Genomic DNA, 17,754 nt, shown 5'->3' with positions numbered 1-17,754 from the left:
GACTCCAAAAATCAAATTTTTGGATTTTGTATTAGTTTCAACTAAGTTTTAATTTTGTTGATCATAGTTTGTTTTGAATGATAATTCTTTTAATCGTAATCAAAGTCAACTTGTTGATTTTGTTCATTTGACTGTCGTTTTTTTTGTGTGTTCATGAGTTATTTTGAATTTTTTTGTCTTCAGGCCTTAAAGTTAAACTAATAAACTGATAAAGATATTGGATCTAGTTGCTTTAAAAAGTTTCTCCAATGGTAAAATTTAATTAAAAGTATTATATAAGGAGTTTTTACTAGAATTGAGATTCCCTCAAGTTCACGGGTCATGTTCACGCTCTACGCCATTCATTATAAAATGAACGGTGTAGATCAAAAAAGATACAATTTTAATGAAATTAATTTACACCGTTTATTATAAAATGAACGGCGTAGATCGTGAACATGACCCGGAATCCCAATCCGTTTTTTTATATGAATTACTAGTGCATTACAAAAGGTGGAAATCTTAATAAGAGGGATGGATTATCCTTTTCCAAGCAGTTTAAGAGTCCATATACAACGCAACGGCTGATAACAATTAAAATTTGTTATCATAAATTGGCTAGTTGTAAAAATAACATTCTGAAAACTCAGAGAAAAATGGGTTTGGCAGAGTTAAGAGGAAATATATCTCTCGCACTGCACCAAATGAACAATGCTTCAATACTCGACGACACTGTTCTCAACGTCTGCCTGAACCACATTTCTCTGGCTCTCTTTCAAGCTGATGTACATTTCAAGCTTGTCTCTCACATCCTAACTAATATCAAAAACATTGCTCATAACCACCGTCTAGTGGCGGCCCCCGACAAGCGCAAGATCGTCCATCAAGTCTTTTTACTTATTTATCTTTTTTTTTTTTTCAATCCAAACGGAAAATCGGATGAAAAATCGGTATGAATGAACTGAAATAATGAGAGAATTTTTGCTGTGTTTGGATTTGGATAGGCAATATTTAAGGAATTCTGCAAAGTTTTGGATACCGGGAAGCCTCGTTTTACGCCGGAGAAAGGGAAAACGAAGGTGGTTCTGTTTGTTGGGTTACAAGGTATGTTTGCATATCATATTGTAATAGCTATTTGAAAGGAATGAAATATGTATTCTTTACTTTGAAACAACAATTCCATAATGAACTAAAGAAAAAAAATAGTTATTCTATGCGGCATAGTTTATTACCTATTGCATGAATCAAACATAGCCTAATATGAATCAGCAATTAACTATTAGCTATCGGCTATTGCAGCATTGAAAAGCTGAACCAAACAAACCTTTAGGTTTATTGATACCAAATTGGAGTGTTTTATTTTGGATTTGTTTATAATTCAGAGTGCGGGAAAACCACAGCATGTGCTAAATTTGCACACTATTATCGGAATCGAGGTTGGAATCCTGCTCTTGTGTGTAATGATACATTCAGTGCCACTTCTTATGATCAGCTCATGCAAATAGCTTTGGAAGATAAAATTGCATTTCATGGAAGGTAATTGGAACTGATTAGTTATGAGTTTAATCATAAATCCATATAGGTAAATTATAAAACACTACGGTTGTGCCTTGTCATTTATGCAACAAACCAACGAGGCGTTAACAATGTTGGAATATTTAATGATAAAAAAGATAAGTAATGATTAAATATTCCCTTTCGCTAATGTACATTGACTTGTTGTAAATATGACATGACACAACCGTTGCATGAGATAAATACTCATCCATGTTTGTATATCGTTTTCCTCTCGTTAGTCTTAGGGAATCGGATCCTGTCAAGATTGCAGTTGAAGGAGTGCAAAGATTCAAGAATGAGAATTTTGATCTTATAATTGTTGATACTGGCGGACGCCATACACAGGAAGCTCTTCTTTTGGACGAAACGCGTAGAATTTCTGATGCAATTGTAAATTTTCTAGTTTTACATAAATCTTGTTTCTACATTATATGACTATAAGACTTAATTGTGCCAAGACGCATAGGATTTCTGATGCAATTGTAAACCTTCTAAAAATCTCTTCCAGATTATGCTTTCTAGTGGTTTACCAATAAAATGTCTTGCAGAAACCAGATCTTGTTATATTTGTAACGGATAGCAGTACGGGTCAAATTGCATTTGATCATGTTCAAATCTTCAAAGAGAGTGTTGCAGTTGGAGCTGTAATTGTTACCAAAATGGATGTTCATGACAAGGGTATCGGCACTCTTACAGCGTTAGTATTTATCTTTTGATTATGAATTTTTAGGATTCAATTACTTTCGATATTTTATCATCATTATACAGTCATATCATATGATCTTTTTCTTGTCTAAGTATAACTTTTATGAATATCACATTTACATGTCATTGACAGGTTTGCAGCCACAAAAATTCCTGTCGGATTCATCGAAACAGGAGAAAGTAACGATGAATTTGAAGTCTATGAAGTTGAATCTTTTGTTAATTACCTTTTAGGTAAAGCATGCTTAGGAATGGCTACTTCAAATGATAAAAAATTCATATTCTATGCATTTTCTGCAATGCCATATTGTGAATGAATTGATTGTTCAACTAGGAACAGACGAGTTACATGGATTACTAAAGGAGAAAACCCTCGATGATGATCATGATTTTGTTCTTTCGGACAGAGAGCTCGAGTATTTAGATGAGTATAATTTAAGATTATTCTATCAGGATTTCCAACGGACACGTGAAAGTCGTAAACTTACGGTTGGTTCATTATTGCAATTTTCAACCTTCTGTCTCATTGCAGCTCGTAATTTTTTATGAACCAAGTAATTATGTATTTTCCTTTTCATAGAAGGGAAGAAAACCTGAGTTTAAATTGTACGTTGAGCCACCAAAAGTATTCCCGGAAGCAAAGGAGAAGTCGATATTGGAAGGCCTCAGTGACAATAAGAAGAATCGGATAAAGTTCAACTGCTTTTTGAGAATCATGGATTCAATGACAAATGAAGGCAAGCCAATGCTATTCCTTTTATCTATGTCATAGGAAATAATATATATGCATACCGTTAATTTTGATAATTTCGTGTTGCAGAATTGGATGATCCGAACCTTATGAACTGTTCATGCATCATGAGGATCGCTAAGCGATGCGATGCTTATGTAAGTGAAGTAATGGATATGCTGGAAGAGTACAAGCTGATCGCTCGAAATTTTCCCAAGGTTGTGAGCGCATTTTCTGACCTTCTTGATCACATTGAGAAAATTAATGCCATCAACCTTATTAATTTTATGGAGAAAAATAGACTTTCCAACCCCAGCCACTCTTAGTGTTGATATAATTGGCCAAACATACCAGTAGACTGCAGTTGATCAAATTTGTCCTTTTAAGTTTTAGGTATGAATAAATTTGTAGCTCTGGTTTCTTATTCCCACTGTCAAATTAGTATGTAAAATAGAAATTAATAAATAAAATAAAAATTATCTAATATTATTTCATTAAATTGTTTGTATAGATAACCATGTGAAGTAAGATTGTTCTCAATATTTTTAAGGTTGATGCTGAATAATGCATTTAACATATGGATATCATAACATGTCTCAAAAACAAATTGAAGAGTCACTCTGGTATCAATTTATACCTACTTGCTTCATATATAGTCTCTCCAACCGCATTTTCTAAGCGAATTAGAGCCAATCTGAATTGATAATGTAAAAAGTCTAAAATAGAACGAATACGTTTATTACTCAGAGTAAAAAAAAATAGACATTGCTCAGATAATATATACCCACTTATTCAAGTAAAGGAATCACTGATGAGATGAAAGTATCTATGTACGTTTTACCCGATGCTTTAAAATGTGATGCTAATTTGTAGTACTTATTGAATCAATTAAAGCCGGTTAATGTTAGCAACTTGTATTTCTTATTGAAACTCGAAATCTGCAAGTGATTAAGAAATTTAGTGTTTATCTTTCTTTCTATTTATAATTTTGAAAATGGAGAATCTTGGCATCAGTAAAAATGAAGTGTCAAATACACTTGCAGGAATTCTTAGGCGTATATGCCGCTAACCTCATCACAGCCAGCGAACTATGTTTTCAATTGTTTGGGTATACGAGCAAAAAATAGAAGAAACTCTCATTTCGAAGGGACTGTTAATATTACATAGCAGTAACACCAAAAAAAAATTTTAAAAAGATATTAATGCAATGGAAAAGAATTACAGAGAAACAGCCTTTCGGTGTTTGAACTGTGTTTGGAGTTTTCATTAATCTCCAATAAACTTGCGTTTCTTGGACGTGTTCATGTATGGTCTAATAACCCACTCGTTCTGTGCTTCACTCTGTTCCATAGTTCCCAATTTTATCTGGCATAACAGGAGCACAATGTCAATGCAAACAAACAGCTTAAAGGCATAAATTGTCCGGCAAAACCAACCAAATTGCGTTAACATATGCAGAAGTGTATATTTTTCAAAGAAAAATGTAGATAGACAAATAAAAGTATAGGTCACAGTCGTAACAACCCGTGGTACCAAAAGAATGTTGACCACCAACATATTCTCTATCCAGATTACTTGATATTATGTACTTTTATTAAAAAGCATTTGAGCTTATTTTTCAGATAGCAGCCACCAAAAGAACTGACTAGGGATAAAACTATTGCCGCTAATGCCAGACTTTATTATTAAAATGTAAACTCAACAAATTAAAGCCACATTAGTGAAAACTATCAAATGAGCTCTACTGAAATGACCAGAAATTTTTTTATTTATATCAAGAATTGCAGTAACTAGTGGGAATCAAAAGGCTGTAACTTTGGCAGGACAAATGTGCTAAAGATTCGATCTGATGATGCTATAATTACCTGATAAAGCCTCATTTCAAACCTTGGACCAATCTCCTTGAGTTCAACAGATTTGGGACCACCTTTCTTGTCATAGATATGATGCCTGCATATTACAAATGATCATCAAGTGAGTTTAGGGTCCACATCCATCTGATTTGAAGGTCTCCAGGATTTCAAATAAAGAAAGAATTTTAGTTCAAAATGACTGGTTTATGTCCATGATCTACACTGGCTAAGAAGAAAATGAAATGATATGCTTAAAACAAATTTTAGTAAATATGAAATTTTACATTAGTAAATTGGCATTTAAAGACCAAACATGCTTTTACATCAATAAATTTACTCAACTGTAACATTGAGCAGCACATTTGACCATTTTCTTAAGCAACTAACAAATATTTATTACAAATTTAAAGTTAAATATTAGATATTTGAAAGAACGGAGAATTTTTTTAAAAGTATGACACAGCGATATAGACATACCCATTCCCCCCTCTCAAACAAAAACTCATACAAGTTGCATACATTAAATCATCACTCGTGAAATGCTGCAAAAGGTACGTTTTGTTGAATCATAACAAACAAATGTATCCTTAAGGAATTAGAGTGTCAATCAACCTGAAGGAGATATAGTCAGACTGATTTGCAAAAGTAATGATGCGTTTACTATCTATCTTTGGCATTGGGAAGAGATGCTTCAGAATGTTGGCTGTCCTTTCCCCTAGCTTTAAAATTTAACCAAAAAAATCCACAAAACACAATATCAATAAATTGCTGCGAAAGGTAATAAACAAGCGGTACAATATGAAGCGGCATGAATTTCATATACAACATAAGACAAACATTTAGAGATTGGAAGTAAATACCTTGGTTTTAAAATTGTTAAGAATTAAATGTGGATAGGCCTCAGGCATAGTTCCGATGGCTTTCTTGTCTTTAATGTCATGTCTAGTTACCTATAATTGAACTCTTGATCAGCAAATTAACATATCGAACAAACAAACTAATGAAGTGCTGAAAACCACAATAGCCACTGGTATACTTACCACATTGAGCAATCCAAAATAAGCAGTTGGACCAAAAGGCAGATGGCTTATAATTAAACCATCAGGCACACCACGATGCTCATGAACCAAAATAACATCTGTATAAGCTTGCGTACGACAACTTTCAATTATTTCAGAAATAACCTGCGAAGAAGAAAAATATTCAGTAATTCTTTTACTTTGGAAAGGCAAAAACACAAATTTATTTCAGAAGCAAAACAGCTCAAGATATCCACTGCACTCCCCTGCAATTATCTGAATCTGTAAACTAGTCGAGGAAGAAAAAAAGGACCAACCTGACCACCACGATTGATTCTGACAGCGTTGGGGAAGACAATTTTCAATTCCTACAAAGCCAAGGCAATTAACAGCAATCAGATGAGATGAAAATAAGACGGCAAGAAAATGAAAAATAAATGATTTGAAGACCCACCTTTACAAATTGAGTAAGAGGGGCACTTGGATTGCGAGAAGTAGTAAGCAAAATTTTAGGATCTTGTTCAGTAGCTTTTGCATACTCATCATCAATATGAGTCTTTGGAACTGAAAACATACAAAAAAAAAGGAAAAACAATCATCACTAACAATCAATTCAATCCCTAACATTTTTCAAGTCTTGCAAGAGTGTTTATTTCACGCAACGATGTGTCAGGTCATTTTTACAACTAGAACAAACGAATCAGTGTTTGCGGTAGCGTAAGATTCAATTATTGGTGATCACTAAATATCCCAACATTGCAAACGATTTGTTGCACGAATGACGTAGGCTGCGTTGTATAATTATTCCGTCTTGAAAGATAAAAAGCAACTGAGAATAGAACATACCGGCGGTGTTTTCATCTTCGAGGTCAATTTCCTGGCGAAGAGTAGCCTCTTCGTTTCTAAGCTCAGTAGGAATAGGCTTTCCCTCTGTTAATTAACAAAAACACGCATGAAATACATAAAACAGGAGACACGACCAAATTATTGAAATTGAAGATTGAAAAAGGATTTCTAGGGTTTACCAGCTAAAGCTTCTTTAATTTTGCGTTTCTTGTCGTAGAGTTCTCTTTCTTTGCCTTCTAAGCTTTTTCTGTATAAATATTCCCTTCTCAATCGGATATTTCTGCGAATCATTTTTCAACTGCTTTAATGGAACAGACACTGAGGATTCTGCTAGGGTTTTAGAACAGAAGGGAGAAGATAGAGAGGAGAAAGATTTCTTGTTAAACGACGACGTATTTTTCAGGAGTGGGCCTATTGGCTTCTTGGGCTTCTGTATAGATCCACGAAATTGGCCCAATTTAAGGCATCATAGTTTGATACAGTATATGATTTCTTTAGGGGGGGAAATGTTAATTTATCTTCTCATAGATCAATAATTGAATTTATGAAAAAAATTAATATTAAAGGCTAATACTAAAATCATTTGTTTTTGGAGGAAAAATCATTTGTTAGATGCGACAAAAAGATCGATTAACAATGTCCAATGAGTATAGAGATATAGATAAATATTTACAGACTGTCGTTCTGTCATGAACGGACCTACATAGAACATATGGTGAATTATAGTCCATTTTATAAATTTAAATTATTTCTATTAATGTGAATTTAATAATATAACTTTGTCTAGCTAACCATTTTAATTTTCCCATCTCATTTTTATTTTAAGCACCTTTATAAAATTTTAATAAAATATAACTGCTCTATGGATTGTATAAATCAAGAAATAATAACATCAAATATAATTCTGATAGTATTTTTATTAGGTTTATTGCATATTAAATCCCAATCTTTTCCGTTTATAGCAATTTAAGTACAAGGTTTAACTATCCTAGCCTAGGTAGCACGGAAACGGAAACGGGAAACGGAAACGATACGAAACGGACACGGGGAAACGAAAATTTTTCAAAATGAAGGACACGAAACGTGGGGAAAACGTGTAAATAACAAAAATGTAGGGATATATTTATAAAAATATTATCTAAATATTTATGATAATTAATAAAATAATTCATTTTAATATACTGAATATTTAAAATTTTATAAATATATAAAAAAATATAATATAATTCAATACAAATAAGTATATTTGATGTATTGTGGGCAATGCGAATGTAAAATTTATAGGTAACTAGTTAGATTTTTTTATTTGTGGGTAATAATTTTATTTTTTTTACAAATTTTTAATTTTTATTATTTACGGAAACGGCCCGAAACGTTTCGTATGGGTGTCCAAGAGTTTCCGGTTTCCGAAACGTTTCCGAAACGGAAAACGCAACTTTGTCGAAGTTTCCGTGCTTCTTAGCCTAGCATGATTCCTATTTTTAATGTCGTATTATGCAAAACGGCGTCGTTTTAGTACACATTTTGTTGCTTAATATTGTGTGAAAAATGACTATAAGTTACACAACGCCAACAATTGAAAGAATAAAATATACGATACAATGTTTTTTTAATATGAAAACAACCCTTAAATCGTTACAAATAGGAAAGGTTATGGCTTAATATGCAAATAACTCTTTTCTATATCAAGCAAATTTTTTCTTTACAATGAACATACAATTTCATTGATATATCTGCAAAACAAAAAATTATAACTCAAACAACAAAAAGAAAACTCAAACTGTTCAAGTATACACCAACAATCGTATATTTATATTATGTATATGAAGGAAAATCTTATGCACAAGGGTTCTTAACTTGTGTCAAAAGTAACTGGATTGATCTTGCAACAGCTCTAACTGTGCCAAAACCTTACCAACTGCTGATTTAAGTCTCGGATCACCAGTTTGTGCAAGATCAATCAGCACTGCCTGAGCCAACCCGCCGTATTTTGTTTTATGTTCCTCAATTCTAAACATTCTCTCCAGTATCCACAATGCTTTTTCTTGAGCTTTTACATTTCCTGATTCCAACACTTTTATTAGCCCTTTAAGAATTGACATTTTAGCTAAGTAGTTGCACCCGTTCTCCCATATTTCGTCTTGCAAAAGAGTCGAAAGTGCACCGAGAACTGCTTCGTCAGCTTCCCTTTCGTCGCCTTTCAGTAGTTTGATCAGAGGAGTGACAGCACCGGCTTTGGCCAAACAGAATGTGGTTTTAACAATGCAATACCCGTCATGAACTTCGCAAAGTGAATCGCCCGAAGAAGGCATACACATCCATCTCGAGTTTCTGGATTTTCGTAGCGCTAGCGAATTCTGCGATAGTTGAGCTAGTGAGATTGCAGCTCTATATTTGGCACCCAATGACCCAGTTGATAGCAACTTCACAAGCAAAGGTATGACTCCTAATTCTGCAGAATGAAGCTGCAGTTTCTTATCAGAAGGAACTGTGAATCGAACAAACATGTCAGCTATGCGTTCCATTAGCCAGCTTGTCGTTTCTGTTGAATCCTGCGTACTTGAACTCATTATTGAAATCAAAACAGGCAGCAAGTGGCATTTATTCAGAATATCCGACGCTTTCTTGTTGCTAATCGGAAGATTGCTAAGTATGCCAATCGCAACAGCTTTTTCACTCTCGGATGTTGATGAAGCGACAATATTGACAATTTTAATAAGATATGAGTCTCCAAGTTGTTCCATTAACTCTTCTGGTGAATCTTTGGAAAGAGTATAAATCAATTTCAAGGTAGCAGTTCTGTTTTTCACATTATTTTCTGTCAAAAATGGCACGAGAAGTTGTACCGCGCCATTTTCTTTCATTTTTTTTCTTACTTTGGTTGCTCTAGACTGTGAAGCAATGTTATTGAGTGCTTCCAAGAGATGACATTGAATTACTGGACAGCATAGATTCAAAAGTGAGAGCATCTGCTGTGCCACATCATGATTCACTAGAAAAGATTCTGACTGAGCAATCCTCGCAAGTATTGCTGATGCTGGCTCCCGAAGAGTCATAAGCACAGATGTGACAGAAAATAGTAGCTGAAGCAGGGGAACTACGATGCCTGAACTGATTAAACGCTGTATGTTCTCCGTCAAGTTTGATAAATTGTGCAATGCATTTAAAGCAGATAACTTGGATTCAAGCTTTCCGGCTTTAAACATCTTGACAAGAGGTTCAACTGCCCCATCTTCGCCTAACGAAGCTCTTCGTTGATCTGTGAGCTCCATTCTTGATATTGCGGTTGCCATGAGGATCTTATTCATATCAGAGCCTGCAAACGAAATTTCTACATTTAGAAAGATTGGTTCTTCAAAGTGTGACAAATTTCTGGCATTTATATCTTCAATATTTGATATTCATAGGCTAATATTTAAGCTAATATGCAGTACTGAAACTAGATTACCTTGCTTTAGGCAATGCACTAAAGGCTTAAAGTAAGCAGCCTCAGCCATATGAAGTGCATTTTGAGTATTACTCGACAACTCATTTAACAACTTCTCAGCATCATGAGAAGCAATTGAGTCATCATCATTAAGCATTGTGACTAGCATTACAATACAGCCTTGAATTCGTCCAATTCTCCGACGAGCTGCTGAAACCTCCGAGAGTTCCAACAGAAGTCCTACAGCTTCCCTCCTTTCGTCCACTTCTCGAGTCAATGATCTCACCAATAGCTTTAAAAACTCAACATCTACCATCTGTTCCTGCAGACTACCACAATAACATGTAAGATAAATAACAACTTTGCACATCATCCGTAGACAGAGCCAACAACGGAGTGTAGTTAAGTAAAATTTTCACATTATGCCAATAACAATAATCAATCAATTCTCATGTGGCTCACCTTCATTTCACTGTTATCAGAAGCAATAATCCTCAGAATTTGAACGATGCGCCACCGGCTGTTAGACTTGCTTGAACTTAGCCTATTAAACAATATTGGAATCACTCCTTCATCACTAATCCATTCTTTATCAACCGTTTGATCCATAACAAAATCGCGTAATCCAAGAATCGCAAGCATGAGCTCTTCATCATTACCATACTTAATTTGCAACACTACATCTTCAGTACTTAAAGTAATACTTTCCTCCTCGATTTCTCCCACAAACCCGAATTCACTCCCAAAATCCGATTCTTGACTCAATATAGAACTCAAATTCGCGCAAGGACTAGGACTCGAACTTAAACTAGTATTAAACTTAGCATTCATCAATTCTTTATGTAATACAGCAACTTTTTCTTTAAATTCTGAAGAAACATTAATACCTGCAAACAGAATAAGGCCTAAAGATCTTCCAAGATCTTGAGTCAAATCCTCCATTTGCTTACTGTGTGATCTCGTACTTGAACTCGAGCTTTTAATCAAGTCCTTGACTCGCTTAAACTCGTTTTCAAGCGACTCAACTGCTTTTCTAACAGGTGGGCCGTCCATGATCTTATCATTGTCCTTTAACTCGGTCAGAATCGGTGTAAACTTATCAAGTAAACCAGCAAATTCAGCAAGAATTTCCTTATCGAATTCCGAATTCTCAGCAAGTGATGCTACTTCTTCTGCTGAAGCTTGTAGTTGAGTTACAAGCTCAGAGAAGCTTCTGCTGTCACATGTCTGCATTTTTTGATCATGTAAAGAATTCAATATCAATCAAAATATACAATCTTTTGCAGAAGATGAAATAAAATTATTTCTTGATTGACTTAACGACTGACAAAATGAAAACCAACATAAAAAAAGAAGATTAATTTATGTACAAAATTCTTTGTTGGACGGGATTTACAAGTTTAAGATAGCCCACAAAAAGAAAGAAACAAAGGCGAAGACTTGAAAGACTGAGTTACTGTTGGATTCAACTCGGTCTATTTACTCATCTGAAAAAACATGTAACGGATTTATACTGGTGGATGTGAATTTGGAGGTTTGCTTATGGAGGTATGTGAAAGGAGGACATATTATGTTGTGGGTCATTGTCATGAGTCGGCTGCTATGACTTAGTGTGGTGATCATAACAATTCGTTTTCATTCATTTTCTTGGGTTATATTTAATGAGGAGGAGACTGAGTCAAGAAATGGAGGTTTTTACTCCATGATTCTTGCATTTTTATGTGGAAGGTTGGTCTTTGAATAGTAAAGACTTAGAATTTTGAAGATTTGTAATTGGGTTGATTGAACATTCAAATGAACACCAAAGTTTCTGGCTTTGAGATGAAGCCATTTGGTTCAATTATCTGTGAGAACAGAGAAATAATTACCCCAATCCGGCTGGTTCGCCGGACATGTATGGCTGCTAATGAAAATTAAAAACACGTAATCCCTCCGTCCCAATAGAGTTGTCCACTTTGAAAAAAAAATTGTCCCAAAATTTTTATCCACTTTTAAAAAGTAATTAATTTTACACTTAATTTTCCTATATTATCCATATTTAAAATCCATTAATGAGTAAATTAAAAGTGACCCTATATTAAATAAGGGTATGACAAGAAAAATAAGAATTTTTTACAAAATCTATAAACAATAATTGTTTTTCTTAAACTGTGTGATAAAAGCAAAGTGGACAACTCTATTGGGACGGAGGGAATATTTTTTTTACCAAATTACCCTATGCGATGCTATTTTTTTAAAATGATTTTATTTAAATTTTAATTGTTCTAATTTTTTTATAATTATTACATTAAAGTGGACAAAATATATCTGAAATATTATTATATAAACTTTTAGAATTATTAATTTGAGTCTATTTTTAATTTTGAGTTTCATTTATAGCAATTTATTTAAATTGTAATAAATAATATTAAATATTTTCTTTTTATTTGGAATTTTTTATGGTCAAAGGACATATTGAAATAATATTAAGCAATATGAAGAGTTTTTTTAATTCTTTTTTCTATTTTAATTTGAACAACTGTTACAGCGGAAATTGAAAATAGAAAATGAATTTAAATTAACGACTCTAAAATTTTAAATCATAAATAAAAAAAATATTTTTGAATGTTTAATTGTATATTTACTACAAAGTCCATTAAAAATTGTATAACAAATCAAAAATAGTCGTTTGAAATTTTTCTTATAAACTTTTAAAAATTTAATTCTATCTTTAACTGAAAAACAGACTAGATAAATAATTTTCTTTAAAAAAAGTATTATATTATATTATTATATATTAAAATGTTATTTTATGTGTTCAAATGGTTATAATATAATATATTTTATAATTTAAGATATTTAATCCTTAAAATCTTGAAAAGGGTATTTTTACATTGAATTTAAAATTTATATTTAAATTTAATTATTATTTTCTTTTAAAACTATTTAATTTTTGTTAGAAAACCGAATATAATGTATACATTTTTGGATCCATAAATATCTCATTTTCAAGAAAAATGTATAAAATAATCTAAAATTGATCTATATTTTAAAATTTTGTGTGTTCTATATTCAAAAGATTTCATTAATATCAAAGTTGTATATTTGAAGTATCTTATATCTATTTGGAATTATGTAAAAATGAAGTATTGAAAGTAAATATTTTTTATTTTTACATAAAGATTTAATTTTAAATTTTTAAATACATTTTCAAAAATTAATACAATTTTTATAAATAGTTTTGTGGTTTTGCCTTTTGAATGTGCGGACTTTGAAAATAATGGGCCTGGCTAAGTTAAGCTCGAGGGGTCGAGCTTGTTGAGTCCATACACAGTAGAACAGAGCCGAAATAATGGCGCCTACCATTTCTCCTTCCTAACATATAAACCCGCCACGTATCTCATACTTGGCGCTCTCTACTCTCCTCCTTCACTGCATTGCATCATCACACTGTCTCTCTCTCGATCATCGTTCAGTCTGCTAACGTTAACAAACAAAAAAATGAAACCAGAAAGCCTGTTTGCATCTGCAGTAATCAACTTCGGTCTAGCTTTGATAGTGCTCTCACTCTTTTCCATCTTGAAAAAACAGCCATCAAACGCTCTCATTTACTACTCTCGTCGTCTCTCTACAAAGCACCCCATTTCATTTCATCACTCCTTCACTCTCTCTCGCTTTCTCCCCTCAGTTTCTTGGATTCCTCGCGCCTTTCGTGTTACGGAAGATGAAATTCTTGAAATCGGCGGGGTTGATGCGCTTGTTATCATCAGACTCTTTAAGTTCGGGTATTTTAGTGAAATGTTTGATTTTGAATTTCTTGTTTTATATGCTTATAGTGTTAAAATTTATAATTTGTCAACTTTGCATGTCTTTCAGTATAATCTTGCTCACTTTATAAAAAAAATTCTTGGTCCTCCGCTGTGTTAATGTGTTTTTTTCTGTTGCAGGATTAAGTTTTTTGGGGTTTGTTCGGTTATTGGATTGGTGATACTTTTACCAGTTAATTATGGTGGACAGGATGAGCCATTGAAGGTTAATCATACTTTGGATTCTTTTACTATATCCAATGTTCTCAGAGGTTCCGACAGGTCAGACTTCATATGTTTTCATGTCTTCACTTATTTTCTTGTTTATCCTAATTTAAGCTTCCTCTACTCGTAGGCTTTGGGTGCATTTTACATGCTTGTGGGTTATATCTTTCTATGGATTATATTTACTGTACAAGGTCAGGTTTTGGATAATCAATAATCCATAATGTATCTATAGTTTCGATTTGCTGGTTTCTTGTTAATTTTACATGTGTAGTATTCTGCGTATACTGTAAGTTGAAGAAGAGACGACGACCTGTTTAATTTTGTGTCATTAAATTTGCAGGAATATAATGAAATTTTCATTAAAAGAATTCAACGAATTCGGGACTTAAGACATCGACCTGATCAGTTCACTGTTCTTGTTCGACGTATTCCTTTGTGCCTTGAACACAAGGCTCTTGGGTGCTCTGTCGATCATTTTTTCTCTAAGTATCATCCGACAAGTTATCATTCTCATCAAATGTTGTATGACACAAAGGAAATTGACAATCTGCTAGTAAGATTTGTAATGATCTAGAATTTGGTATCGAGATGCTAATCCAACACTTAATATACCTTTGAGTAGATATAATTCATATGGTTCTTCTTTGTTTTTGATGTGCCTCTTCTTATGATTATTTTACATACAGAAACAGACAAAACATCTTACAGAAAAGATTGAGGGCTTACGAGGGAGGTCCACTGTCAAGAAGCATGGCAAAGAAACCTTACTTGTTGGCACATCTCAAGATGATTCTCTTAAAATATCCGTATTCGAGGAAAAAGTTCAAGAGATCTATCATGATATTCTCCAATTACAGGATAGAAATATGCTGAAAGGAAAGGTAAAGTATTTTCTGTGGATAATTGATATGAGTGTCAAATGTGTTGGTTTTATCGTATGAAATTATCCGGATTAAAGCTGCATGACTTAACTTCATTAAGCTTTGAAACTATAATGTAGACACTCGGGGGCGAGAATTCATATACATTTCTAACTCCACTATAGTTGAAATATGTATTGCTTGAAAGTGCATTTGGATAATCGATGATAAGCTAGATAAGCAAAAACTGAGTTCTTGTCAATTTATAGGAATTGCCTGTGGCCTTTATCACCTTTAAGTCTCGAACTGGTGCTGCACTAGCTGCCCAATCTCAGCAGCACTCACATCCACTGTTGTGGATCACCGAAATGGCTCCAGAACCTAGAGATGTCTCATGGAGAAGTCTGGCGATACCTTATAAACTGTTGCCACTATACAAAATCGGAGTTGTCGTTTTAGCATCACTCCTTACAATTTTCTTTGCAATCCCAGTCACCGCTGTTCAAGGAATAGCCAAATTCGAGAAATTAAAGAAATGGTTCCCTCCAGCTAAGGCCATAGAGCTGATGTAAGTAAGGACTCTTGCTGTAATATCCTTTTTTAATCTACCGAGAATATGTAGTGCTTTTGAAGATTCAGTTGTTCTTTCTTGCATTTGTTACTAGCTTTGCATTTCTCTTGGAACTTTTTAAATATAGTAATATTGTATTTGAACAGAACAGTATGTGGAGTTATTTGTTTGAATTTTGAACCCTTTTAAGGTGTGTACTTGCCTAACATATTGGTTTGTTATAGGCCAGGAGGATTAAGCTCAATTGTGACAGGTTATCTTCCAAGTGCTGTTCTGAAAGGATTTATATATATTGTCCCCTTCGCAATGCTTGGCATGGCTCATATAGGTGGTTCCATTTCAAAGAGCAAGGCAGAGATCAAAGCTTGCAATATGGTTTTCTATTTTTTAGTGGGAAATGTATTCTTTCTGAGTTTGATATCGGGGTCCTTACTTGACGAAATTGGAGAATACTTATCTCATCCTACATATTTTCCTAGTCATCTAGCCGGTTCTGTCTCTGCCCAAGTAATCTCAAATCTTTCTTGATTTGCATCATTCACACATTATCTTCTAGTTTTTCATGAAATTACTTTTGACATAATCTTCCACGCAATTTTTAATATATTATACAAATAAATCGAGGTAATGCTAAATGAGATGAGCTAGTTCTGTCTTACAAGATTGACTTGATTTATTTGCATTTCAGGCTGATTTCTTTATGACATACATCTTGACAGATGGTCTATCAGGATTTTCTTTGGAGATTCTTCAGCCTGGAATGCTCTTATTGGATTCTGTAATGCTACATACATGCGGGCGGATCAAAGACGAAAATCCTTATCTCTATTCTCTACCCTACTATAGAATTATACCTCCTGTCGCCCTATCAATGCTCATCGGCATGGTATATGCAGTTGTCTCACCACTCCTGCTTCCATTGCTTGTTGGCTATTTCTGTCTAGGCTACATTGTGTATGTCAACCAGGTCTGATTTTCTTGTATGGTTATTTCTATTTTGAACACGACGGTTTCGTCAACTTATCAAGAAACTTTGATTTGCAGATCAAAGATGTTTATGAAACTGTTTATGAGACGTCCGGACGATATTGGCCATATATTCATCACTATATTGTGGTTGGAATCATCCTTATGCAAATCACTATGATTGGCCTTTTCGGGCTGAAGTCAAAACCATATGCGGCCATAGCTACAATTCCTCTGTTATTGATGACTATAGCTTTCAATGAGTATTGCAAGACCCGTTTTCTTCCCACATTTAGAAACTATTCCATCCAGGTATGATAGATAACATTAGTACTTTTTATACTTATTGGAATTATGATGGCAAATAATGATTAAATTTTTCTTTTTGATGCCTTTTCATTTCTGATTTATGATCAGGATGCTGTTGATCATGATGAATTAGATCAAAAGAATGGTGAAATGGAAGTGAACTACGGGAACGCCAGTACTGCTTATCGTCAACCTAGTTTACGGCCTGTAAGCTTTATATCAGAGTCAAGTTTCACACAGCCATTAATTTCTTCATTCTGATTTCACAACTCTATATCTCAGAGCTTTTATCCACTTTTATGGATTTTTTATATTCGAAACATGAAAATCTAAACTTTTGAAAAATAAAATATTTTCTGATTGGAATTAGTGTCCGTCAGTTTACATTAGGAAGCTTTAGACATATATTCTTTTTGAGGAGAGTTGTCACTTTGTTAAGCCATATTGAAAGCAGTAACATCAGTAAGACAAGCCGGAAAAATTGAAAGATTCCCACTAACATGACATGAAACGAGATGTTTGCTCTACATGAGAGTATTTCTGCCAATCTATTATAGAACGAGAAGTTTGCGCACGTGCAAGTGCACGACATTGTTTGCAGAGCTTCTTACAAAATGAAATATAAATACCAATCTGCTTCGTAAAAAAAAAAAATGCATTCATCAATCAATGAGACCCTCCTTGAAATGTTTCTAGTGTAGGTCACTACCTCCGAGAATAATATTCGTCGACTCTTCTAACGATGATGCCTCCTTGATCGCTATAATTCTCCCTTGGGGCATGAATCTCAACATGGTATAAATGAATATAAAATTATTAATTATAGTGTATTTATAATTTCTATACGAAGTTTTAAATTTTTGCAATTTGAATATAACTTTTTCGCGATTCAAATTACTAATCAGATTAATAGTAAAAG

The 17,754-nt window shown here is 33.6% G+C and overlaps 4 protein-coding genes across 6 annotated transcripts; 2 read left to right on the top strand and 2 right to left on the bottom strand.

Annotated features, from left to right (window-relative positions):
* The first annotated feature begins 516 nt into the window (after positions 1-516).
* On the top strand, positions 517-3,470 carry LOC126680296 (signal recognition particle subunit SRP54 2-like). Of its 3 annotated transcripts, none has more exons than XM_050375397.2 (9): positions 517-866; positions 984-1,083; positions 1,362-1,515; positions 1,776-1,926; positions 2,085-2,233; positions 2,375-2,475; positions 2,576-2,730; positions 2,825-2,978; positions 3,062-3,470. In XM_050375397.2, the coding sequence occupies exons 1-9, from the start codon at positions 636-638 to the stop codon at positions 3,295-3,297; spliced, it is 1,431 nt and encodes a 476-aa protein (XP_050231354.1). In that variant the 5' UTR covers positions 517-635; the 3' UTR covers positions 3,298-3,470. The 3 variants fall into 3 exon arrangements, with proteins under 3 accessions (XP_050231354.1, XP_050231355.1, XP_050231353.1); XM_050375398.2 differs by having other exon boundaries at positions 518-866; positions 2,582-2,730; positions 2,822-2,978; XM_050375396.2 differs by having other exon boundaries at positions 518-866; positions 2,822-2,978.
* A 612-nt stretch (positions 3,471-4,082) lies between these two features.
* Positions 4,083-7,034, bottom strand: LOC126679774 (uncharacterized). Its single transcript, XM_050374752.2, has 9 exons — positions 6,869-7,034; positions 6,690-6,773; positions 6,298-6,407; positions 6,161-6,211; positions 5,865-6,008; positions 5,685-5,774; positions 5,437-5,543; positions 4,837-4,921; positions 4,083-4,336 (listed from the first exon to the last, which is right to left on the bottom strand). The coding sequence occupies exons 1-9, from the start codon at positions 6,978-6,980 to the stop codon at positions 4,238-4,240; spliced, it is 882 nt and encodes a 293-aa protein (XP_050230709.1). The 5' UTR covers positions 6,981-7,034; the 3' UTR covers positions 4,083-4,237.
* Positions 7,035-8,480: 1,446 nt separating this feature from the next.
* LOC126680265 (U-box domain-containing protein 44-like) lies at positions 8,481-11,974 on the bottom strand. Its single transcript, XM_050375358.2, has 3 exons — positions 10,579-11,974; positions 10,138-10,438; positions 8,481-10,005 (listed from the first exon to the last, which is right to left on the bottom strand). Exons 1-3 carry the CDS (start codon positions 11,347-11,349, stop codon positions 8,552-8,554), a joined length of 2,526 nt encoding a protein of 841 aa, XP_050231315.1. The 5' UTR covers positions 11,350-11,974; the 3' UTR covers positions 8,481-8,551.
* A 1,524-nt stretch (positions 11,975-13,498) lies between these two features.
* Positions 13,499-17,228, top strand: LOC126680267 (CSC1-like protein At3g54510). Its single transcript, XM_050375363.2, has 10 exons — positions 13,499-13,880; positions 14,043-14,183; positions 14,257-14,320; positions 14,470-14,682; positions 14,816-15,010; positions 15,259-15,557; positions 15,785-16,067; positions 16,249-16,527; positions 16,605-16,838; positions 16,944-17,228. The coding sequence occupies exons 1-10, from the start codon at positions 13,597-13,599 to the stop codon at positions 17,094-17,096; spliced, it is 2,145 nt and encodes a 714-aa protein (XP_050231320.1). The 5' UTR covers positions 13,499-13,596; the 3' UTR covers positions 17,097-17,228.
* The last annotated feature ends 526 nt before the right edge of the window (positions 17,229-17,754 follow it).

This window comes from Mercurialis annua, linkage group LG5 (genome assembly GCF_937616625.2).
Source record: "Mercurialis annua linkage group LG5, ddMerAnnu1.2, whole genome shotgun sequence".
NCBI lineage: Eukaryota > Viridiplantae > Streptophyta > Magnoliopsida > Malpighiales > Euphorbiaceae > Mercurialis > Mercurialis annua.
This window is presented reverse-complemented; position numbering and strand designations above follow the sequence as displayed.